General features: G+C 41.8%; 1 protein-coding gene across 5 annotated transcripts in view; it reads left to right on the top strand.

The window, feature by feature from the left end:
- LOC311021631 (partitioning defective 3 homolog B-like) overlaps positions 1–5,273 on the top strand; it is a 188,462-nt gene extending 183,189 nt beyond the window's left edge. For 3 of the 5 annotated variants that reach the window (XM_084022292.1, XM_084022294.1, XM_084022293.1), the window contains exons 24-26: positions 52–267; positions 506–616; positions 850–5,273. In XM_084022292.1, the coding sequence (XP_083878418.1) occupies positions 52–267; positions 506–616; positions 850–964 (442 nt within the window). In that variant the 3' untranslated portion in view covers positions 965–5,273. Of the gene's footprint in view, positions 1–51; positions 268–505; positions 650–849 lie in introns of all 5 variants that reach the window. The other 2 variants (XM_084022295.1, XM_084022296.1) reach the window with 1 other exon arrangement.
- Positions 5,274–25,954: the final 20,681 nt, after the last annotated feature.

The following is a 25,954-nucleotide window of genomic DNA, read 5'->3' on the forward strand; positions in this document are numbered from 1 at the left end:
TCAATGAATCCCAGACCATCATTTCAAGATTGTACCATTTTTCTTTTCCAGACGAGGTCCGTTGGATCCAGCTGACTACCCCATGCAGCCTTGGTCAGGACATTACCCCGGACCTCCCCAGGCCCCACAGGCATACCCTCAGTCCCCCTCCTACCCGAACCCTAACTCCCAGTCTGCCCCGTCCTACTCCGGCTACCTACCTGCTCAGCCATATCCACGGCCAGGTGACCCTCGGGGCGTAGACCCCGGGTACTATCCCCACCCAAGGTAAGTAAATGCAAGGAATTTGCTTTGGTCATAAGGCTGTACAGTAGTCTTAAAAGTAAGGTCTGCCTTCTCAACCCCTGTATTGAATTATTGATAATAACTTTCTTCAATTGCTAAATTCAGATACCACTGTTGAACCGTGCTTTCAGTCTATGTGAAGACCTTGGTAAACAGCACACCTGCCCTCAGCTGTTAGTTCTCATAGTGTGATGATGTGGATCTGGTCTGCTTCTCCTAGCTCCCAGCAGAGAGGCCCCTTGCGGCAGGACGTCCCCCCCTCTCCTACCCCTCCACTGCGTGGGCTACGGTATGACACTATGACGCGTGGAACCGCGGGTGGAGGCTACAGGTAGGGGCCATTTGTGGATGAAGATGATGGCAGGTAAATTCTGACACATAAAATCCTCCTTTGTTTTTAGACATGATTTAAATGTAACACCTAAAGAGTGTACCAATAGGAAAGAAACGGCATTTCTTCATTCAAAATGACTTACATAATTACAAAACTTTCACTTTGGAATAGAATTTTTAAGCAAAATAAAAAGCTCACTTTGCCCTGTGATCTTGTCTGATTGGTTACAGACACTTGGTGGATCCCAATCCAGACCAATACAGCTACGCTGGGGAGGGAGGAAGACAGCGACAGCAACACCAAACCAACCCCAGACAGAAGAATGCCATGACTGCAGCTGTGTAGACCAACCGGGGCCAGAGATGAAAATGAGCAGAATGCTGCCTGCTCCGTGTTGTGCGGTACTCCAATGAAATAGAGTTAAAAAAACCTCTTAATGGCGTGATTTGAATCACTGTCGTTATCAAACGCCGTCTACGCTGTTAGTATATGGTGATGCACAGTCAAGCAAGGTAAAGGAGGTTAATTATAAAGTGGCTGGCGTGAAGCGTAATGTCTTGTTGTCTTTAAATTGCTTTGAGTCGTCCCGCAGCATAAAATTAGTGGGGGTTTTCCTTTTCACTCTACTCTGATTAAGTCTTCTCTTTCAAGAATCAGTCAGAGCCACCAAGATAATTGGATCCATTTAAATGAACGCATATATGCAGCTCTTCACACTCTCACAGCTGCTGCTCCACCATCGAGGCAGAAGAGAAGATATTCCCAAATCTAACGTGTTTTAACATAATAACGCTGTGGCCGTGTTAGAGTCCGTCACTTTGTGTGGTAAAGTCAAGAAAAAATCATGACCATAAGGCTTTCAGTCTCTTTGTTAAAAGATGAGGAAGATGATACACAATGTTTCTGTATTCCAAAACTGTGAATAACAACAAATCAGTCTGAAGATATCCTTTTCTGCTCGGTTAGTAACGGCTGCTGAAACAAACGGGGGAGGGGGATCATCATAACTCTTTAATTACAAGAAAGCATATTCATCTGTTCCAGATTAACAATTAATTAACAACACAGCAGTTAAAACTGTGGCCGACGTCGTTATGAAGTGCATTTTTAGATCTATTATCTCAACTTGCCAAACAGGGAGAATGCCACTTTAGCAATGTTGATGAAAGAACACATTTTGTGACTATTCTGATGTCTCACATGCAAAACATGATTTAGTCAATTATGAAAACATTTGAGTCGTTGAAAGCACAGCGGAGCACTGTATGAATTATCTTTACATGTAATATTATGTTTTTTTAATAATGCTATGATTGCCTTTATTTTTTATCCAAACTTCTCAGTGGGGATGTGTTTAAATACATATATTTACATACAGGAATAATCTGAATACGCCTGGTTGTTGGTTTACAGGGTTTATGAATGACGTCCCTGCTTTAAAATGATCCCTAACATTTCAAATGAGTACTGAATCTCTCTCTCATCACCATCACTGGACTTCCAACTGTCGTAGAATCTTTGTTTAACATGACCACTACTTGAACGTATGAAAACATCTCATGACATCTTCACCGTCATCAGTACTTGACATGATACAACCTGTGTTTATTGAATCATTCCAATGTGATCAGAGTTTTTGCTCACTTTTTGGTTTTCCATCAGACAATTCAGAGATAACCCGATGCTTTAAACAAGAAGCTCACGACAACTTTTACTATTATTTTAAACTTTCATCAGCGACGCCCCATTAACGACTAGTGACCACTAGATAATAATAAAAACAAGTAATAATAATACAAATATCTAATTTTGTAATTCGCTGAGAGTGAGTGTAGTGTAGTTATGATACAGAAAACTTTTTTAATCCGACACCCGGGCCTCTTGTGTGATGCCTGGATGAAGCGACTGAGGGAGCTTCTTTTTTTTTTCATAAAATAAAATGTATTGATTTAACCATGGGCTCAGAAAGGCTAGTAACAACAGCATAAGGCTACTGTGCTACATTTATTAAACCAAGCACTCACATGGGACGTAGCACTCCAAATATTCTGTCACATCAGAACAGCGAGGCACATAGAACCAGCTGTTTGGAGCTTTCAGTCCGCTCTCTGTCACTATCTCTTTCTATACAAGCATGAAAAGCTAAGAAATGTGACTGGCTCAGGCTCAGAAATCAAACTGTCCATTTCAGCACTCCGGACAGCACCACGTCTACCTTAGTCAGTGTGGTCAACAGGGATCCATGCATGTCAGGCTCGTACCATTGTCATGCTTTATGTGCTGGAGCCGACTAAAGTGTTGGAAATATCCAAACGGTAACCCAGTCAGGAAAGACAGGTGTTTAATCGACCAGATGCGGAGCTCATTTTCACTCTGCATTACTTAGCAGTGTGTATTGTCTGTGTACGCTATGTACTGTAGTCGTGATGGATGTTCATGGCACATCTGCGGCCTGCCGGCGTAGGCGTCGCCGTGTGGTGAAGGGCTATCCAAGCACGAACGGAGCTTCAGAGTGCTCTACTCAGTGCTGCACCGCAGTGTATATCCATTTAGCCACTTAGCAAACCATCAATTAAGTGTAACTTACAGTTAGACTCCATTACCATATTCCACTCCACAAAGCACAGCAGTATTCAGTTCAACGGATTAAATGTTTAAAATGACGTTTCAGGATGAGGTGAATTACATTTCATTTAACATGACTGAGGCTGAAATCAGGTGAAGTGAATGTAAGAATGAAGTCATTTGGTGGAAACGCATGCGGAAGAATGGGAAGCCATCTAATTTACTTGTTTGTTTGACATGTCTGGGTATTGATTGGAAAGAGGAAAGTAGGGAAGTTATGGGGTTAAATAATTTAGAAAAACTGAGAAAGGAGGGAAGAACGGAAGAGAATCGATAGGTCGAGAAGTTGGGAAGTAAAAATGAATCAGAGGATACAGAGTGGGCGAGGGATTTCAGAAAGAAGTAATAAACTGATGGTTTGCATGGATGAGATGATAAGAAAACATGCAGTGCGAGGTCAGGCCTTAAGGGCTCACAATGGTTTGATTCAGCGAGTTTTCAAAGAAGAACAGAGCAGAGGGAAGGATCAAAGGTCATCGATATCTGGACGGCAGTCGTCGTGCAGTAGGAGGAGGGTTACAGGAGTGGGCTTCGTATCGACTGAATGTAGTGACTTTGGGGATTAGCCTACTTACAAATGTGTGTCTTTTTCATTTTTCAGCATCAGTATGGAAATCAAACTTCCCAAAACAAAACTGTCAATGTATGACTGAAAGTACAATAATGAAGCACGTCATCCACTCGTTTGCTCAACAGTAGCAGAAACACTTGTCTGCCTGGCATTACCTCAGATGTGACAACACTTGCAGTAGGTCAAATAATAAATGGCAGTTTTCAGGGCTGAGCAATTCATAGACATTTTATCGAAATCCCAGAACTGCGATTTTAAAAGTCAAAATACTTTTTTACTGCAAGGATGTCCTGGTCCACATCATCACCTACACACAAATCATCTTTGTTTGGTGCAGATCCCTCCAAAATCACACTTTTCATTTTAATATGTTTTTCAATGAAAATGAGAATGACATAAAATGATCATTCCATCTACAATCACAAATCAAAACGCAATGTCAGTATTGTAAATAATTGCAATTCGATTTTTCTCATTTGTTCAAATCTTTCCGCCCTTGCATGGCTTGTAAGCAAAATGAAAAAGTTCATTGCTGTGTTCTCTCGGGGCCTTCAGGGTGATGAGACGTCGCCACTAATCAACCATGTTGCTGAATCAAATGTGTGATTGTGTAGCCAACATACCAAAACAAAAAGAGCGTTCATTACCAAAAGGTCAGTTGTGCTGCCTGTATGTTACCGTGACGATGTGGAGCAACAGAGCAAATGATCACATGGACGGTTTTGGTGTCATCACTCCGAAAATGTTTTGCACCTCTTTTTAGAAAGAATGAAGCCGATGGTAAATGAAGGTCTGTGTGTCTGAATGTTGGGTGAGTGTCTGGTGAAGCTTTGCTGAGCTGCAGTACATTAAGATGTTCACATTACATGAAGGTGAAGATCCGTTACTCCTCTGATACCGGCACGCTATCCATACCTATGTAACTTCTTCAAAAGCATCTATTTGTTATGTTTGTCTTTTTAATGAGAGTTAGTTTGTTATACCAGGTCACTTATAAAAAGAGCCACACAGTGTTTGGCCGTTGTTACCGTGCTACTTTTAGGAAGCGGTTTCAATCACTTCTTTCCTCTAATTCACCTCTTCCAGTTTGTATGCATGCAATTTACATAAAGGAAAAATACATTCTAATTTCTAAGAATTATTCGTTTCTGCAGCATGGTTAACATGAAACACTGTGTAAGTAAGGCTCTTGGTTGTTTTGGCGTTCCAGTAAGTGTTGCACAAGCTGAAGGTACTAACCAGAGTTCTGGTACTCCTGGTCCTCCCTGTAAAGAGACCAGCGTATGAAGGAGCCAACTAAACAACCTCTCTGCCTTATAAGTATATAACGCTTTTATTAAACTGCTTGTATCCAAAAAAAATCTCATTTTATAATGTTACAATAACGATGTTTTCTGTCATTGTTTTCCTACATTTTATATTTATGTATATAACATGTTTTTGCATTAAAAACTCATTAAAAAAAGTTGCCAGAAGATGTCATACTTAACATGTCTACTTTTTTTTTTTCAAGCCACAATGCATGCCCAGCACATCTGCTAAGGTTAATTAAATATGAGTCAGGAGAAATTATTTCCCACATGTCCCCCATTCCCTGCAAGGTGAATCATTAACATTGCCAACCCAATTTAGTCCATCATTTAAGCTGCTGATAAATTGTACCTTTGTGATAAGAGATAGATGTTGGCCCTCAAATTAATGCAAGACTAATTATCAATTAGAAAAAGAAGATAAGGAGCACTGATTGCGACACAAAGTTTCTTTTTTTTAAGTTTCTCTGGCGTAGTGCCATCACACTGCTAGGTCATATACCTCAGATTAATAAGCATTTAGTCACAGCCTGTGGCTTAAGGTGCTGTCTTATTTATCAGACACTGGGTGTTGGACTCCGGCTGCAATCAGTGAAGTTAGTAGTAATGAGACACAGAGGCCAAGGGACCGTTTTATCAGCCAAGGCTTAATTAGCATATCCCAGACCTCTCAGCCAATAGGGAGAGGAGAGGAAGTAATTAAATTCTCCCGAGTCACTGCCAAGGTTCATTTTTGTGCACCGTGTTCAGTTCGGAGCCTCAAAGTGTGTCTGCGTGTTTGTGTATTTTCAACATTCAATATTCTGATTATAATGGCTATTTAGGTCCTGCTGGTTGTGTTAATGCATGTGGGGAACTTAAAGTTGTTACAGAGACTAATTGCAGAGTGCTTCTGGACTTTTCTGTCCGTCTGAATCAAGCATGCCACTGAAATGGAGTATGTAGACTGTGGAAGGACTGAACGCCTGACTGCTGACCTGACTGGTAACGGTTTCCTCACCACACTTTGCATACTGCTTTCAGACACTTGAAGTTTGTGGTATTGATTTGTTTCACGGCACGGATGTGTCCTCATAGATCACATTAACCAAATTCCCAAAACTCAGAGCGGGGGTGTCTGAACTTGCTGAGCTTTACAGCAGAAATAAACATGTTAACTGTCTTGTGCAAAAAAACAGTTTTCATCTCTCTAGCTATACCTTCTATTCACGATACCTGTATGATGGGTTATAAAACAAAGCTATTTAAATTATTTTAAGACACCTTGAGGGACAGGTCGCTATGGCTCTGCACCTTGACAACCACGCTAATTAGCTAGCGTTACCGTCTTACTGAGCTTTTGCTATTCTAACAGTGCTTGCCCCCATCTGTGTCCAACACTTTCCCAGATCCATCCTCCCATCCAGTGGCGGCGCCAGAGTATTTTTTCTGGTTGGGGCTAACTCATACGGCGGTGGGGCTCAAATCAATGCCAGAATTTCAATGTGAATATATAACAACACCCAGTGGCGCCGCCAGCCGGAATCCTGTACGCACTGTGCGTACTTTTTTTGAAGGTGAAAAAAAAAATTGATGGTGCTGAACCGGGGCCGGATTGGAAGATTCAGCGGGCTAGATATTTAAATTATGCAAATCAGCGGGTGACACCAAACAACGTCTGCCCAAGCAAGTCAGAGCTTTTCTTTCTCTCACACAGTGACCTGGAGAGACGCAGCCGCATTTGAGAGGACGATCGCGCGTGTGTGCGCAATTGCGCATAGCATGTGTTGGCCCCTCTCCACTACACAATACAAATCGGCTCTAGTCTCGTCACCTCTCTGCTGCTGAGCACTGTGGGCCGAGCCGATGCATGTCTCTCTCCCCCGGCCGGGAGAGTTATCATACCGTACTGTGCGTGTGTGTGCGTGCGTGGAGTGCTCACAAGCGTGCGCTTGTGTTTAGGGCGGGGATGGAGGGCACAAAAAAACTATTTGCACCGGGGCCTATCACCATGATATACGCTACTGATTTCACTGATACTGAAAACATTAGATTTTGTCTTAAAAAAGTATTTTTCCATTTGTTGTTGTATTTGCCGTTTTTGTGCGTACATTGAAATTGAATCCTGGCGGCGGCGCTGACAACACCCTCCCAGAGCTATAAACACGCACACAGTGAGAGAGAGATAGAGACAGCGAAACGTGAATAGTTACGTTAAGAGCCGGGACCCGAGTGGTCATCTTCCCCTGCAGGTGTCAACGGTGCGTCCGTAGTTTTATCCAACACGCCCGCCACCGCCATCTGTTGTTCCGTCCGACGACATTTAAAAACAAATTTATCCATGATAAATTTTGACCAGCTTACTAACGTTAACTTAACGTGAGTGACTATAAGCCGCTAACGCTAACTGCTAGAGCCAGGTAGCTTACAAACTAGTAGCCTGCTGTCTCTGTGTCGAGCATACACTAAAAGTGGGCTCACATGAGTGACGTTGACGTACGGACAGTACAGTCTGTTAATGAACCCAGATCAGTGACAGTTGTCATCGCAGCTGTCTGAAGTAACGACGTGACGTGGTGGTGCTGTTGGACTCCACACTTTTCTTGGTTATTTTGTTGTTGTTTTTTTCTTGGTGGTTTTATGGTAGGGCTAATGGTAGGGCTAACACAATTCTTGATGGGGCTATAGCCCAACCAAGCCCCTCCCTGGCGCCGCCGCTGCTCCCATCCAAATATGGTCACTTCTGGTGCGAAAGGATCCAGGATGGTGGATTTTGGCATTTTCACTGGGGAAAATGCCAAACCGATCCATATTTTAAAACAGTAGCCCACAGACCAGTGGGTGATGTGACGGTACATTATGTATGTATACTATACTGGGTGGGAGTTGAACTTATTTAAATGACTTTCTGTCAGGTCCCCGACCTTTCAGAAGCAGATCGTATATCAGGGGACTCTTCTGGAGATATGTCTTCTAGTGGCCCTCGCAGAATACAGCTTTTATTGACGTACACTGTGGTCAGATTATGACTCGCCCTGCAGTCACGTCCTGGATTCCTGGTAATTTCTTGGAGACTGTCAAACAGCCTGGTTGACTCGCTGACTGACTTGGTGTGTAATTGCTCCAACTTCCCTCCCAGGGCAGGTTTGGCATGCTGTAATTATTAGCGGTTATTATGAGTAGTTTAAATAATCATTGGAAGACATTGTAATTAGGATTTCCTATTAGGAGTGCCTGCCAGTTTGTGGACGTGTGTGTGTGTGTGTGTGTGTGTGTGTGTGTGTGTGTGTGTGTGTGTGTGTGTGTGTGTGTGTGTGTGTGTGTGTGTGTGTGTGTGTGTGCTTGGCAAGGTATTGTTCAGTTGCAGCTATTATTGGCAGCCTGGCAGCCTGCTTTTTGTTCCCTTGACTTCTGATTGTTTTTCATGAACACTCTGTTTAAAGGCCGTCCATGGACCTGCCAGACCTCCCAAAATCCTCATTAATTATTGTCAAATTACAATATTGTTACACACACACACACAGACATCCATTTTTAAACATGGGTTAAACATTATAATTTTTTCTAATTTTTTTTTTACTTTAGTAAGTTCGAGTTAAGATTGACTGCAGTGCAATACTGTGTAAATATGCATACAAAAGTGGTACACAACGACAATGTTTTCGATGTTATCCATTAAGTCATCAGATTTGACCATCCACTTTGTGCAATAGAGGAAATACTGTGTTGGGTGGGATTATTTCACAGGTCTATGGGGTCCTGGGGTCTCTTGGACAGAGATGCAGTTCCAAGACAGGTCAGTGCTGTGCTGAAAATACTTTTACCTTTGTGTGTTTTTTAATTGTATTCAGGTATAGAAAGTCTAGCATTAATGCCGCATTCACGTGCTGTGAATCCCAACAGTATATTAACTTGAGAACCAGCTTATGTCAACAGGTCGTGACCATTTCAACCAAACAACTTGACACTCATGTTGTGAACCACTGTTCTAGTATAAATGAATCATTTTAAATGTGAATGCAACTTCACTTCAGCTGAATGAATGAACGCACTGATGACCACATACAAAAAGCTGAAGTGGAAGTGTGCTGATTATGGAAAATGTTGTGTGTGTGTGTGTGTGTGTGTGTGTGTGTGTGTGTGTGTGTGTGTCCTATTCAAATCCTGACAGGGTCATGGCCAGTGTATTAAGAATACTGAGTGTGTCCTATCAGGAGTTTTGTCTGTAAAAAACACATTTCCTCTGTCCCCTGTGCACTGTAATGACTTGTGGTAAACTCCACTGGCAGCTGTTTCCCCTTTTCCCGTCCCACACACACACACACACACACACAAACTATAGCAGTGGTAACCTTGAGGCATCTTGCTCTCAAACATAGTTTACTCAGGTTTTCTCTCTTGCTGGATCCGTGAGGGTGCCTGCTCTGAGTGCCAGGCTGGATCCTTAGCACTGGGTGGGATTTCTCAGTGTGTGTCTGCTGTGGTCGGCTGCTTGCCAGCGTTGTCTCGTGATGAGAGTTCAACCTGGGACTTCCAGCAGAGAGCTGCAGGAGTTATACACAAATACAATTCAGGTATGAACATTTGACCATAAACTCTGAGCACATAACAAACACACGGGATACAAAAAACTCCCCGAGACAAACACGAGAGACTTGTAAAGTTGTTTCTATTTCCATGTGAGGCAGCTGAAGTGGCTGTGAACCAGAACCTGGTGGAGTATGCCACAGCTTTATGTGGCTTCCTTAGTGATCTCACAAACACAGAAACAACACTGCAGGAAGCAAAGACAAACAAAATACTTAGTTTCTTCTTATTTCTCCACATAATTTATGTGGACCTTCACTTTTTTATGCTCCTATACTTCTCCCACGGTCCTAAACTGTGGGACTAAACATAACATTTGATGGATTTTAAATTGTTTAATTAATGTATTCTTTTATTTTAAACACAGGGGTTTTCCATTACATTTAATACAAATGTAAAATTAACTTCACTGGCAGGTCTGCTACTTAGTCGTCTCATTGGAGAATTTTGAAAAATGCAAAAAACTGGGCTGAGAGATGAAACCACGGCCATTTCCGTATGACGAAAGCCCCAATTCATCATCGACAAATATAACAGCTAGCTTGGAAAATAACGATATGGCACTGGATTCGATGGATTTACTCTTTAACAGACCACAAATGGGAGAATCACATTCCCTGGTCCCTCCCCCGCCGCTTTTGGTCCAGCTAGTCTCCAAGCAGCAAGGAGCAGGAACCCTGAACTGATAATCAGTGTAACATTAGCATGAAAGCATGGTGGAACTAGCTAGCTAGCATTTGCAAGCTATCTAGCTACTGTGAACTGAGAAAAATAAAACAACTAAATGCTTCGTCTACACTTTCACACATTGCTATCACCAGATAATCATTAACATTGACTCACCACATGTTATAATGTGCTGCATTAACATTATTTTATTTCATGACGTAGAAAAGTCCCTAAAGGTCGACTTTATCTCATAATTAGCCTCGCAAGATGAGGGCGTTCTGTTAAAACAGTAGAAGGCTTTTTGTCGTACCATTTTTTGTCATATCATTTTTTTTATAGCTTAAAACACAACCACCAGTCTCACAAAGGTGCACCATGTTTCCTATTAGCTGTAGGATCCAGGCAAAACCATCAACTGTTAAAGGTCAAACAATCAGTTAGCAACTGAACAAGTTATGGGATTTGTTTCTTTGGTAGTTGAAACCAAAACACTGATGCCAGTACGGTAGAAAAAACCCCCAGATGTACCAAAGTGTCAGCAGCCATCAGTCTGTTCCATTCAGTTCAATGAGGACTAAGCATTTACTGCTTTGTGGAGCTTTGAGTGTCAACTTTTTTCTCAATGTGCACACATGCATTTATTAATACACACACTATCCAACAACTGTGAACAAGAGCTTCCCGATCTTCAAGAACACCATAATGCTTCACTGTGACTCTATTTAGTTTGTCAGGAGAAGCTGATAAAAGAAAAGAAATGTCGCCCATCAGAGAGAATGTAGACAAATGAAAGAAAAGACAACTGCTGCTTCTTTTTCCCTGAAAGGGAAATTATACTTTATTCACCTTGTCTATTGTCTGCTTTTCTTTCATCTTTTTCCATTTCTCCAAAGTTATAAACCACCAAACAGACTTTACTTCTGATTAACATGATTCTCTCGCTCCTCTGTATCTGCATTACCCATCACCCTTTAATGTTTTCTTTTATTCACTCATGCGTCTTTCTAAACTTTTTCTGACCTTGTTATATGATGAATTTTAAACAGAAAATGTGGTTTTGTGTTATCTGGTTTTGCCACTGTCAAAGAAATTATAGAATTTTCTTTTCTTTTTTTTCCCATTAATGCTAATGTGTCAGTGAAAGGATTTCATTGACTCCGCGGTCAAGAAACAAATTCAGCACATGAAATTTCAATTAGAGAAGGAAAACCGTTATGGATTTATATGGCTGTCAGTCAGCAGCTGTGACAGCATTGGCATTGTCTTATCTGACAATTGATAAATGATTATTTTTCTGGAACAATATTTATTTGAGAAAATAATTACAGCAGAATAAGCCAAAAGAAAAGCTAATCATGAAAAGACCAACCCCTCTAATGATGTACTATAAATAACTGGTAAGGTCACTTTATTTATAGGGAACATATAAAAACAATGAACAAAGTACTTTACTGAGAGATGGCATCATATTGAAAAGCTTTTAAAAAATATGTGTAAAATAAGCTTTTTCATATTTTAACTGAATGGAGTATGGATTAAGCATTGCACTCCTAAAACAGTGTCAGGCTTTCTTCAGACCGTAAAAACAAAAAGGACCAAGATCAATGCAGCAGAACCTGAAATATCTTTTTTTATTATTATTAATAACTTCTTCCTTATCAAAGTGTGACGCCGGCATTACTCAAAATGCAACGTGACCGTCAACAGCTTGGTCAGATATTTGGGTGTGTTATGCTACTAAATTTTATGAAAGAAGGAAGTTCCTTAAAGCTGTATTATTTCTATTGGCCAGCAGGTGTTGACACCACTACCATGGTAACCTACCAATCAGGATAGAGGCTCCAGAAAACCAAGATGGCGACATCCTAAAGGCCAAACTAGACACTTGAAAACCGAAGTTCACAAACAAATGGTGGCTTTTTATGGTGGCATCTTCTTTTTTTATGGCGATGGCTAGGAGTAACTAAAGTAGCCTCAAGCAAAGATGTCTGGTAAGCTCGACTCTTTTCCACACCGACAGATTCTTTAAATTTGTAGTCTTAAACTGGAAGAAAGATTTGACGTCGCTCCCTCTGGAGCCATGAAATACTGTATACTTTTCTCCCCCACCCCACGTCAGCAGTAGTACTCCCTAAGACCTGTAAACAGACTTTGATCAGTAAAGAGAAAGTTCTTCTTCAAGTTTCCTTTGGGATGAAAGATTTCTGCTACCCCTTATACCCTATTTACATTACCCACTGGACAAACTGAACTGCACAGCACCCACAATACCATGCTGTACTGTTCCGTAAGGTGCCATTTTGGAAAAGGTACCTTTACTTTTGTTCTGATTTGGTTACAATGAAGGTTCAGCTCAGCGTTTACTTTGACACGTGATTTGTTTTTGTCAGTCTCAGTCTAGTCCGAGCTACTAGACGAGGAGCATTTGTGTCCAAGCAAATGAGAGGACAGTGAATGCGAGAGGGGGGTGTAAACGTACATGCACTCATATACACCACTTTAGTTTCCCATCCTGAGCCAGTGGTCTGCAGCGAACACAATATCTTGTGATGCTTTTTAAATACAGACCGTTGAGCCTCTGAGTTAATTTCTCTGCAGAGAAATAAGAAAGAGAGGGACTGACAGATGAACAGTCGTGCCTTGTTTTGTGGGAGACGAGATATGGGGGGGGGGGGGAATAGGAATGATTGCTCCCAAACATTTCACAACAAAGCACTCAAGAGACACAAAGGGAGAGTTTGGGAGAAGGAAAAGAAGAGAAAGGAATGAGTGCTAGAGAGAGAGAGAGAGGCCTTTTTTCAGCTGAGGGACAAACAAGGACAGAGAAGAAAAGGAGGGATCTCGAAGATGACGGGAGGATGAAAGATAGAGATAAGTGGCAAGAAAAGGATAGTGGGCACTTGTTTATGTTTGTGTTATCCAGTTAGACCAGCGATCTATCACCCTTCCTGCTTTTATTTGTTTTATTAAGAGATTCAAGAAAATGTGGATTTTATTTGATGGCAATTCTGAAATAATGAGGTATCTTCGTGGCATCATGTACAAATACATGCTCCTCCCAGTACTACTAGGCTTCACCTGGATTGTGCGAGAGGTTTTGATACCGACTCAACAAATATTGGACAAAGCCGGACTGAGTTGAAATAGTGCCGATAAAGGAAGTCAGGGCAGTGGGAGGAATTTTGTTAGTTGTTTCGTTATCAGTTTTAGAATTCATAGTCAATTCGACACGCCATGCACAAGGAAATTCTATACAGCTATTCATCATAATTGAGGGCCATTGATGGTGGTTTTATGCAACACAGTCTCAGCTGAACTTTGCTCACCTTTTCTGGAGTGTTTGAGTTTGCCATCTTGATGTCAGTCCACTCTCCAATGCTGCTGATACCCCAGATGGTCAGTCAGCTCTGGTCTGACTCACTTGAGTTTTGGGTAGTGCCATAAGATGATCTTCTCGTGTCTGAGTGCCATGTGCTGGCTCGGAGAACCGGGGGACTGATTCCCTCCTAAAGCCTGTTTTATCCTCTGCAAGGCAGCGGGGGCAGAGAGGAGGCGACGGGGAGAGTGGGAGAGGGGGGTTTATCAGGTCAGGACCTTCCAAATGTCACCCACTGTCTTCTCTCCGTCTGCCTCACCACAAATGCCTTCTCTGTGAAATGTGTGAAACAATGTGCAAAATGCCAAGCAAGCACAGCTTCAGTGGTTGAGGCTGAAACCCGGGTTTTCTGCAGATACTTGGATGATCTCTCCTCTATCCGACGTGCATTAGGGTCACGTGACAAGTGACTGTTTGGAGAGGGAGTGAGGGATGAAAGGAAGAGCTGAACATGGATAAATGAGTTAAAAGGGATAATGAGCACAGCAGGATGAGGATTAGCTGTTGTTTTTTTCCACGGCCGATTCGGTTCGTTCCCAGACTGCGTGTCTGTGTTGCTCTTTGATAGGTTGGAGATGTTTGTTTTTCTTTCCCTCAAAAATGATATTTCCACTTTTACATGCAACGGTAACACCATTTCATCATTCGATATGAAATGGACCTTGCAGGATTTCATGGGGTTTGCTAACATTTTGCTCCACGTTGGACTTTGAACCGACAGTGGTCACAGTAACCCGACGGGGGCTGCTGTTGGTTCAGATGCTCCTGCTGACTTCATGAGCTCGGCTCTCAGACCTCTCTGCCGTTGTCCTTTTGGCAGCCGGGGTTTCCTCTGTGTTTGCGTTTTTTGCATCGTAGCGATTTCTCGGAAGCACGGAAGCAAACATCGGAATGTTAGGGGAGGTTTTTTGAGCAACACTTGACTCATAGAACCAAAGAAAACTTCTGTCATTAGTCATGCCACCTCTAACGTTTTGGATAAAAGGAACTGAAATCTCAGTTACTTCCCTAACTTGAATGTTCTTTCTTTTCATATTGTGGATGTAAGAGAATTAATATTCCCTGAAAGGTTTTGCCAGTTAGCCACATCAGTGGTGGGACAATATATCGATATATCGTGATACTCCCTGGTGCGATATTTTTGACTGATTCCATGCATTAAGCCTGTTACCATTTTGCCCTCACTAGAGTCACTACTTCATTACTCCTCTTGGCCTTTTGGCAGTTTATGGCTATTTTGGAATGATGTTCAGTCAGTGTGTGTTAAAGAGGGACTAAGCTAAAACTCTGTGAAACTGACACCACAATGCAGTGAATAAACACAGTATACGATCAATTCCTGCTTTTGCCTTTTCACTGGAATTTTTCTCCTTCAGATTCACACATATCGTGATGCATATCATAGATGATCTCTTGCAATATATCGTGAATCGCAGTATCATGATATCACCGTTACGAGGGGCAAAATATCATGATATTATCGTATCGAGAATCTTTGTGACTGTGATTTACCACACTTATTGGACATCATGTTTAATTAGAAATGTAAATATCAATACTTACCAAATGTTTGTACCGTAGCATAAAAATCATGTGTATTTCAAAGCAGTCAGTGTTGGCGGTAGAGCTGAAGTGGATGGTGTGAAATCCCATTTTCTTCCATTGTAATCCGGGGAGGATGGAGATGGTGAAATACTGAATAGAAAGTCGTACCAAACCAGATTAATGGTTTTGATGTTGTGTGAAAGATATTTTTGGCATATTTACTTCCTGTGTGTGTGTCAATTTGTTTAAATAAGCAAGAGAGTGCTCACTGGAAACTGTTGGGACACGTAAGTATGAGAAACAACAAGTTAAAGGGGGAAATAAGCCGTTGAAGAGGAAGAACAATGGAGCTGCAGAGGAAAGATCACAGTGTGTTTGAGGTTTTTGGTTGACATTCTTAATGTGGATCAACTAGAAGCTCTGAGTGTGAGCTTCGGTTTGAAAAGATGATCTGACGTGTTTTTTTTTTTTTTGGTGAATCCGGGTAAAAACCAGTGACAAAGCCTCTTCGTGTGTGCCAGACCACGTTTTGGTGTGTGCTATGATGAAAGGCCGCTGGCAGTGGGCACGACTCCTTCACATGGAAACTGATATGGAACTAATCCACGGAGCCCAAACGCGTTTGAAATGGAGCGAGCTCCAGAGAGCTTTTTAAATAACAGTCATCAGTGCTCAACCACACACACGGAGACACATTGTGCCCGTGGAGAGACGTTTCACACTCCGCAGTCATGAGAGAATTTAGAGTGCTGGATTTGCAACCGCCGTTTAAGAGCACTGATGATACTGAGCAACATGTTTTATAGTCAGCAGGGGCTCAATTCATTTTCCAGAATGTGGCGTCCGTCGCCACTCTGCTTTGTGAGCCCATTCTGAAATGCAAATAAGCTAACAAGCAACGTGTGACATCATTCACTGTGTATCAATTGTCCCTTATTCACTTGAATGTTACAATGTGACAGAGGTCTGATGGACCACATGATAGATGGAGACACGTGATTATCCTTCAACTTCTATATTTACAAAAACATATATAAAACATGAACAATTGAACAGAAAGATTTAAACGTTGATGGTTTATTTTTTAAATCCTGCAGGCACGTGTGTTTGACGATGTACTGATGTCGCTTCATTCATGCAGCAGATTTGTACAAAATGGCTGCGTAAAGGCTGGAAGGAATGAACGTTTCCACTGCGGTCTGAACGGAGAGTGATCCATCTCCTGGAGGACACAAGTGTGTGTGTGTGTGTGCGCTAGTTTGTGGTTATGCACACACAAACACTTAGACATGCATTTAGACGTATGCAGAGCAAAAGCAGTCCAGAGGGAAGGCTAAGTGTCTCGTGTCACTTTTGAGTGTGTCACTTTTAAATCTCTCAAAGTTTATAATAATAATAAGCCGTACCTCCTGATATACAGTTTTTTTTTTTTTTTTGCTGACTCGTGCAAACATAGTCAGTTTGTGGTTTGTGGAAACAGAAACATTCTCAGTTGCTGGAACAGACACAGCACACTGATTTTTTAAAAGTGATTACTTATTGGAACAAGCAAATGTTTAAAAGAGGGGAAGAAAAAAAGGTCCTTTGGATGTAAAATTACAGCCACAGACGCTCCTTTAGGTCAACTTGTCATAATTACTGAATCCTGCTTGCAGATGATATATATAATGTCTGTTCAGAAATCATGGATTTTGGAGGGAGTAGTAGAAAACGTAATCACATTTCTGTTTCATGGTCACAGTTGTGAGCAGGGAAGCCAACGCACCTACAGACATGAACACTCATAGCACTGTATTATTATAGTTGTAGGCACTCATTAATTCATAATGCCATTAACAATAATTATAGGGCATTATAAAGTATTTTGTCATGATTTATGAGGTCAATAATCAGTTATCACTTGATAATTGCTATTCACTCGCTGATTATCTTTTCTCACAGGGATCATAGTGACTTATAATTCCTATAGTTGTAATACATCATATTTTTTATAAACCAGTATAATCACTATTGCTATACATTATAGTTCTATGATCTATGCAAGAACAACATGCATTGTTCCAATGTTTCACTTTACTTAAATCAAAGTTTGAGCTCTATAAGTTTAATTTATAGTCACATTATAATGCATTATAACATTGTTTATAATGCATTGGGAAAAGATTAGAATGTAATGAAACTATGGCAATTATAATACATCATGATCCTTTCAGAAAAGTCAGTGACTGATAAACAAGTAAGAAAGCAATTATTATGATACTTGATCTTATAAGTCATTAAAAACTGCTTTATAATGTGTTCTAAATCATTATAAAAAGAGTGCTTAGAACTGTGATTATAAGGTACTTTATGAAGACTTGAACACATTTTAAGTATTTTTATAATGCATTATAGACGTCGGCATCACAGAAAGTGTGTGTGTGTTTTTTTTATATCCAAGAATTAACACCGCCGGCTCCTGCAAGCCGAGGAGAAACTATTCCATGTGTCCAATTATGGCAGCTTATTTTTCATAGCCGCTTATATTTCGGTGAAGGTGCGGTGATGTACATTTAATGGATCTTTTCAGCAGGAGTTCTGCTCTGTGTTAAGCATCCAGCCTACATGCTCACATAAATCCGCCGAGAATCTGGCTTTCATCCTTCACACAGACGTTTTTTTTTTTTTACACATGAAGACCCATAAACCGAACATGTGTGCTCATATCTATACGCAGGCACAAACACACGTGTGAGCAGACAGAGGCGCAGGAATCCGAGCGTCCGCTCACATCTAAACACCAGAGCGTGAGAAATGGTTTTCACCTGGTCTGGATAGAGTTTCATCCTTTCAGCCACGAGAGTTTATTAGCTGTTTAAAACATTACCACAGAGGGAGTTCCCCTGCTAAAGTGCTGCATTCCTCACACACACACACACACACACACACACACACAGGGGAAACCAAACCTTCACTTTCCATCCTTCTGTCTCCATCAAGCCAATCTCCCTCTTTCGCTCTATTACACCAGCATACGTGCTCCACCTTCCTTCCTCTCTCTCTCTTTGTGCCACAAGCTCCCGAAGGTGTAATGTTACGATGCGGCCTGTTAACATTCCCTCGCCGGGCCGCTGAGGTTTTCCAGATTGTTCTGTGTATACAAACGTTGGAGACGGAGGAGGTGAGGAGTGGAGGATGGAGATCGCACGGCAAAATGAGAATAAACACACTTGTGCAAGCGTGCACCGAGTGACATCTCAATGCACGGACAGAGTAATGCACCAGCGGTGTGTTTTCCGGTGTGCACGTTGGTCCAAACACACAAACACAGTTTCCGTACGTACCGCAGAAGCACCGTCAGCTATCTCATTATACTGTTGAAATGTCAGCCTCGTTAAAGTGGCCTATTTGACTTAATTGAGAAGCAGAGTGTAAATAAATGCTTCAGCCCAGTTTGTTTTCACTGGTCTCTCCAGCACTCTGCTCTCATTCCAAACCAATTCATCAAAGAACCCTTCACTCTCCCGGCTGTCTTTATTCCCTCCCTGTGCCTCTTTCTTCACAGTTTTCACCTTTTTCTTCGTCGCTCTCAATTTGCAAAGTGCAGATGTGCCCTCTCACTGAGGACAAAAATCTGAATATCCACTAACTGGACTTATTCTTAGCTTTTCTTTTGGCAAAATGTCCTCAAGATATGGCGCATACTGCTAGGAATGAGGAAATAATAATCTTAATTTTTATAAAATCAACCATTCAGTTGTTGGATTCTGCCTACACAAACTATCTGTAAAATGTCAAAAGTGTGAAGATACACAAGACTTGAAATAGCTGGAAAGCACCCACTCACAACTCCATATAGCACGCTAAAGATTTTTTTCTGCTGCACTGTATTTTATAATAATTCCTTCACTCTTATTTAGAGCCAGTTTCTTTAGGCCTCTACCTCTTCTATAATCAGCATTTTGTAACTTCTTTTCGACTTTTGCATTGAAAAAAATCTCAGCTTTCTAACACAGACATAACACCTTTTCAGACACATAAAACAGAGAGAGGTGCTTCCCAAAAAACAATTTATAGAAGGTCTCCATTAGGAATATGATGTGAGAATGATTTGAAATGACTATTCGTTTAGTCATTTTTTTGTTACTTTAAAAATAATGTTTATTTATATTTAAAAAAAATACTATGTGAATGGTGATTGTTATCAGAACGTTTTGTCATAAAAATCTCTTTTATTTGCACTAGTTAGGTTTACGTTCTGATTGTGGCGCTACAAACCATGATCATTTTTGTAACTTTAACTAAGGCTTTGTTGCCTAAATCTATCCAACGGTTTCACAAGGTAACCCCGTGGCATTGTACGTTTCTGCAAGTGAGGTAAGTGGCAGATGAAATGTATTCAGGAAACATTTTTGGTTCAGAAACTGCAACATTTAGTGTATCCCGTGGTTTGCATAAAGGTACAATGCAAACGTACAAAATGTTTATTATTGTGACTGGGTTGATCCATTGGACACAAAACGTTGTCTCGGAGCCTCCACCCATCCAGGTTTTGTTAGAAGCGATCCCATCTCTACATTTTCCTCCCCCTTTCTTCCCATTCATCCACCCTCGTCCCTTCCTACTTCCTCTGAGTCTACATGGCCGACTAGAGTTACCTGCTGCCGCTCTGACACACACTGAACCTTCTCTGTCTGAAACAAACACTCGCAGTGAAGCAAAGAGACAGGAGTGAATGCTCGATTGCTCGCTCACTCTATACACAGACCAAGTCGCTGACCCGTGCAACCTCCCAGGCTGACAAGGAAACACGGCCTACACTCCAACACAAACGCACTCCAACACAGAGCCAAACACTCTCCAACGCGGGGCGCAAATGTCACACTCTAAATCCCCTCATTTCCTCTTTCCTGTAGCCGGTCAGCCAGGCGTGTGTGACACTCTGAGGGTATCGATAGCGGGGGCAGGTTAAGCTAGCCCTCTGAGAAACGCACACATCTACACCGCTGCTTGCAAATGTATGCACAAGGCCCTCACGCTCGCACCCCTGTGATCTCTAAAGATGTGGTTCAAACCCTGCCCAGTGACCCTTAACTGTTATAGCACATGGACCAGGTGTGTGTGTGTGTGTGTGTGTGTGTGTGTGTGTGTGTGTGTGTGTGTGTGTGTGTGTGTGTGTGTGTGTGTGTGTGTGTGTGTGTGTGTGTGTGTGTGTGTGTGTGTGTGTGTGTGTGTGTGTGTGCATTTGTCCAGACAGGTCATGGACTGTTGCTCTCAACTGAACCCGGTGCATTGCTGGCCAGACTGTCGTCATCACCTGTGGAGGGTCTGTCTCTCTCCACTGGTTAGCTTTGGCTCGGCTCAGTGTGTCCATGTCTGAACGCGTGTTCCTGCTCATGATGTTCGTTTCATGCTGCAGGCATCATGCTTTCGCTTTGTCCTTCCCGCCGTACTCCTAAAGTGCGATACCTCAGGAAACACACAATCCACTTGCACTCAAGGTTGAACTGATTAGATGTCGGTTGTCACAGGTCACTGTTACTTCACACAAAAAATAGTTTGTATGCTAACTATGACAATTTCATGCAAACATCTAATAGGAAAAAAAAACAGAAAGATAAAGAATAAGAGTAAACCCCAACTTGTCTGGTTGGCATCCATTTGTAACCTTTAAAGTAAAGAACATTTGAAAAAAACCCATAATAACACATTCCCTTCACTTTAATTGAAACTTTTGTGAGCCTGTAAACCTTTTATGGCGTCCATAAGGTATAATCTCAGTGTACGTGGCATATCATAACATTTAGACAGCAGGACAGACAACTGATCAGTAACCAGTAATGGTTTTGCCAGTGCTGCACTGACCTACTTCATGCTTGCTGCCTCCTAACTGATCATCCTACTCACATGTAAACACTCAAGCCGTGCACATTCTCTCAAATACAGACACGGGAACGCAAAGTCTCATACTGACATTTACATGAAGGCACATGTGAATTGAATTGATGAATATGCAGATGAGTACAAACAGGGACACACACCTGTATACACGGTATTGATCGTTCCGTATTGCTCCAATCATCCCTTTGACCTTGTTATCTTTAACACGCCCACACAGACATGTATGGATCTACTCCCAAACACAGATACCAACACTTTCCTCATCTCTTCTGTGGTGTAGCTGTAGAGGCAGGTCACGGAATGCTTCTGAGGGTTGTTTTAGACGGCGCTATAAGCCAACCTGTTTTCCATTTGGTATGATGACCTTCTCTCGCGTTATTGTTTTAAGTCATAATTCCAACTCCGTCACTCAGATTGTACCGTCCTCCGTCCAATAATGCCTTTAAGAAACCCACCGGAGGAATGATATCATGATATTAGTGGTGAGGTTTGCATTTCAAAGAAACACACAGCCTAACTGTGTGTTCACCTACACAATGGTGTGACATTGAAGGGGACGTGTGATGCTGGTTTTCACCTTCCTACTCGTGAGTATCCACTAAAACATGCTCATGTACTTGAATGTTCAAACCTGTGTTCACCCTCCATTTTACTGCCTGTCTCTTTAAAGGAAGTGGGCGGAGATAGTCAGAGGGGGGGATGGTGTATTCTAATCAGCTGCATGTGACTTAGGATGTGGAAGCCAAATCCCCCAAATTGAAACCCGTTTTGTTTTTCTGATCGAGGCACCAACTGTTGATCTGTGTATGTGCTGGTCGGCTACAGATACCTACGGGTTTGTAAGAGAAGGTGAATTGAATGATCACATATGCATTCCTCGCTGGGTTGCTTTGTAGTTGGCATTGCTCGGCGTGGTGTACCAGTGTTTCAGAAGCTCTCGGCCTTTCGTGAGCCGCGTGTAGGCGGAGATGAAGCCACTCACTGAGAACGCTTCTATAAACTGGATGTTAACATGAGCGAGGATGCGAGGGGTTGTGCGTCTGCGTTGCCCGGGTAGATTAGAGCTCTCTGATTCGCGTTGTTTGTGTGTTTGCCTGCATGCATTTCTCTGTGTGTTTAATAAATGAGGAAGGGCGACAAAGGTTGAGTGGAGCGCTTGCTCCCCAGCTGGCTTCGTTGTATCATAGCAACTCCACATGAATAATAATCATAAACACACACACACACACACACACACACACACACACACACACACACACACACACACACACACACACACACACACACACACACACACACACAGTAATGAGCCATTCTTCTCCAACCACTCTGGTTAATCTCTCTCAGCTGTTTCTGTTCTACACTGAGATCCAGTTTACAGTAAACAGTCATTTACTTTGGCTAAACCCTAATGATAATTTAGATTTTAAATGATTTGGGCGTTTTTGTTGTAATGAGCTGGTGCCTCTTCTGTTTTCACTATAAACAACTTGGTTTTATAATATTGTGCCATTTAGATTTTTTTGTTCCGCCTGTGCTATTCAGGTGCTTCTTTGACAGATTATATGACGACCAATGGCATATGTTCTTCACCTGTGCTCAAAGTCAGTCATCAATTTGGTCATTAATATTGATTATTTGTCCAAGTGCATAATTGAATCAATTAGCAAATGTGTCTGTAATTCAGCTAGACGCTGAAAAAGCGCACACATAAAGGTCACTTCACTTCACGGTCAAGCTGCCATTCCACAGTCCACACACACACACACACACACACACACACACACACACACACACACACACACACTGAAGTCAGATTAGAGGGGGCTGCCGATACTTCCTACACAACGGGATTGGGAGGAGGACTCTCGCCTGTGACTCATGAAAATTCCCATATATGAATGATAATGTACTTCAGTTCGGTTTTTCTTGATTTAGACACCGGAAGAGAAGAAAAAGGAGCAGCATCCCCCTTTTTGTCATTACGTTACATAATGCTCTGCAAATATCTGCTGTTCAATACTTTTGATTGGCTATTTATGGACACAAAAACAGGAAATGGACCAAGAAATGTAAGGAGCATTGGGGTTTTCTTCAACAGTAATAAAACAAAGTCAATAAAAGTCACTTGGACAGTTGGACTGACAGAACCCATGAAGCAGCACTCACACTGTTTACAGTGTGTCAGATCAACATTGGTGAAAATAGCAGTTTAACGATGCTCTTAAGTGTGTGTGTGTGTGTGTGTGTGTGTGTATCTTGCGCGGAAAATAGTAGTTGAATGAAAGCTGTTCTTTTACTGACCCCGCTGCCTATCTGTTTGGTTTTCTGCCAAAGCCTGTAAACACACGGCTAGAAAGAAGCCAATCTTTAAAAAAAAACTGTTATTTTAGAAGTTAAACCAGCAGCCGCAGCTGTAAAGTTCAGCCACGGTTGGTTTCTGCCAGAACAAATAGTGCCTAGTATTAGATGTGCACAACTGTTATTGTTAAATGTTTTTAATGGCTGATGCTAGACTTTGACTTCAATTTTCTGTAAAAAAATAAAAATAAAAATGTAGAATTCTACAAATGTATGTTGGCTGGATAAAACATTTTCTCTTTCTTTACTTCTCTGTCATCCGTTGCCCAACTCCCCTGTCACTCTCTCTTTCCTTTTTAATCCGGAAAACAAGTAAAGCTCGACAGTAAATAATTGTTTTATCTCTGTTGTGTGTCTGTGCCGTGAAGCCACTTCCTCCGTCTGTCTTGTTCAACTGGTTGATGTAGTGTGTGTGTGTGTGTGTGTGTGTGTGTGTGTGTGTGGGTGTCTGTCTGTCTGTCTGTCTCCTTCCAAGTCAAATAAAACATTCGGGTCAGGGGGCGAGTGGGGACTGTTCCAGCAGTCACATGACAGAGGAAAGAAAACAAACCGTCTCTTGGAGAAGTTGAGAAATCAGGAATTGTTTGTCACACACACTTCCTTCTTTCAGATACTTGACCTTTGCTCATCTCTCGTTTCATCTGCAGCCTTCCTCTTCCTCCCTTCAGTCATTTCCACACCCAAGTGACTTCTCCACCTCCCCTCTCCATCACTCTCCTCGCTCTCTGTCTGTCCACACGCTCTGTTTCAGGATGTCATACACTCAGACCGCGCACACACACACACACACACACCGATACCACAAACACCCCGTTTAATAAACAAGCAACAGAGTATGTGAGAGTAAGGAAGCTTTTAGTGGCGCCTCTTATCTCGCTTCCTCTAAAAATACACACAAGAAAGAACACTGAACTGCCTCAAAGACCGAATGTCTCCTGACACACACACACACACACACACACACACACACACACACACACACACACACACACACACACACACATACACACACACACTCACTCACACACACAGAGCCCTATTCTGTCCCTCCCAGTTGCACACTCCATCCACCAACAACCATGGTCCGGCTGTTCTGTGAAGTGGCTTAATGAAAGAACCATAACATTAGTTGGTTCCTCAACACACACACACACACACACACACACACACACACACACACACACACACACACACACACACACACACACACACACACACACACACACACACACACACACATGTATGTATATCCATGTAAATCGTGGAAAGAAAGGTAAATTATATTGATAATTTAATAAGCTACAAGTTGAAAGTTAGCTAGTCATGTGAGACGAGGAATCTCAGTGGTAAACAGTCATTCGGTCAGCAGACAATTCTCAACGGCTGATCAGCTGATACTCGTAAGCTCACACCCCCCACCTGATAAAACGGGGGCAATTAACTTTAGAAAAGCCAAGAATAAAATACATTTACATCACAAAACATTCAAACTGGATGGACATGCTTCTAAATGTGGCGCCAGATGTCATTGAATCAATGGAGCACCGGAGAAAAAGGAAAGTGGAAAATTGTCAAGACAATTTGCGTTGGTTTTTTCTGAAATATGAATCGGGTAATAGGTGTCGGGCTGATTTCATGTTATTTAATGGCTAGCATTTAGCATTTGTAACTCTATGAAAAAGTTTTTAGTGCAAAAAAAAAAAAAACTTTGGAAGCAATCCACTTGATTTGACTCGCTCAGACTGCTGAAGCCTCATATTAGCTTCAGCTGAACTTTCAATTTGGCACAGAAGGGGTCTGTGGATTTTGTTCCGTACAATCACATAATGAATGGTTTCACAGCCGGCGTGTAAAAGAAGAAAGAATGTGAAATAATAATCTTTTCAATGTATTTATGTGCAAGCACGTATATAGACTGTAAAAATGGGAACCAATCCTTTTTATTATTTTCCTTTTTTCCTCTGGTTTTTGTTTGATTCATGTTATCCTATTTTTCTCTTTTTTTTGTGTATGTGGTGTTCCTCTGTTTTTCTATCTCCTTTATTGTGGACTCTCTCTCCCTCTCTGTTCTATCTTTTTCCTTCCTTCTCGCTCCCGTTTAGAGGAGGAAAACAATAGCACATGGAGTCCATGAGCAAAGACCTCTGCTGCTCATTTGTTTGTTTATATTCATTTATTGAGATATAAACCACTGTTGCAGTCCAATCATCCCCCTCCCACTGCCCGTGTGTGTGTGTGTGTGTGTGTGTGTGTGCCTGCGGACGTGTGCAGACACAGTTCCTCTGAGGAAGAAAGAAATTAACTTTGACTAACAGCATGAAAACTTTCTTTTTCCATCTCTTGCATTTCTGAACTGACTGAACTTCTGACTCCTGCTTTCTCTCCGCCCCTGCTGTCTGTCCTTATACACCACATGTACACACGCATGCACT

Source organism: Eutrigla gurnardus, assembly GCF_963514095.1.
Source record: "Eutrigla gurnardus genome assembly, chromosome: 12".
NCBI classification, from domain to species: Eukaryota; Metazoa; Chordata; class Actinopteri; order Perciformes; family Triglidae; genus Eutrigla; species Eutrigla gurnardus.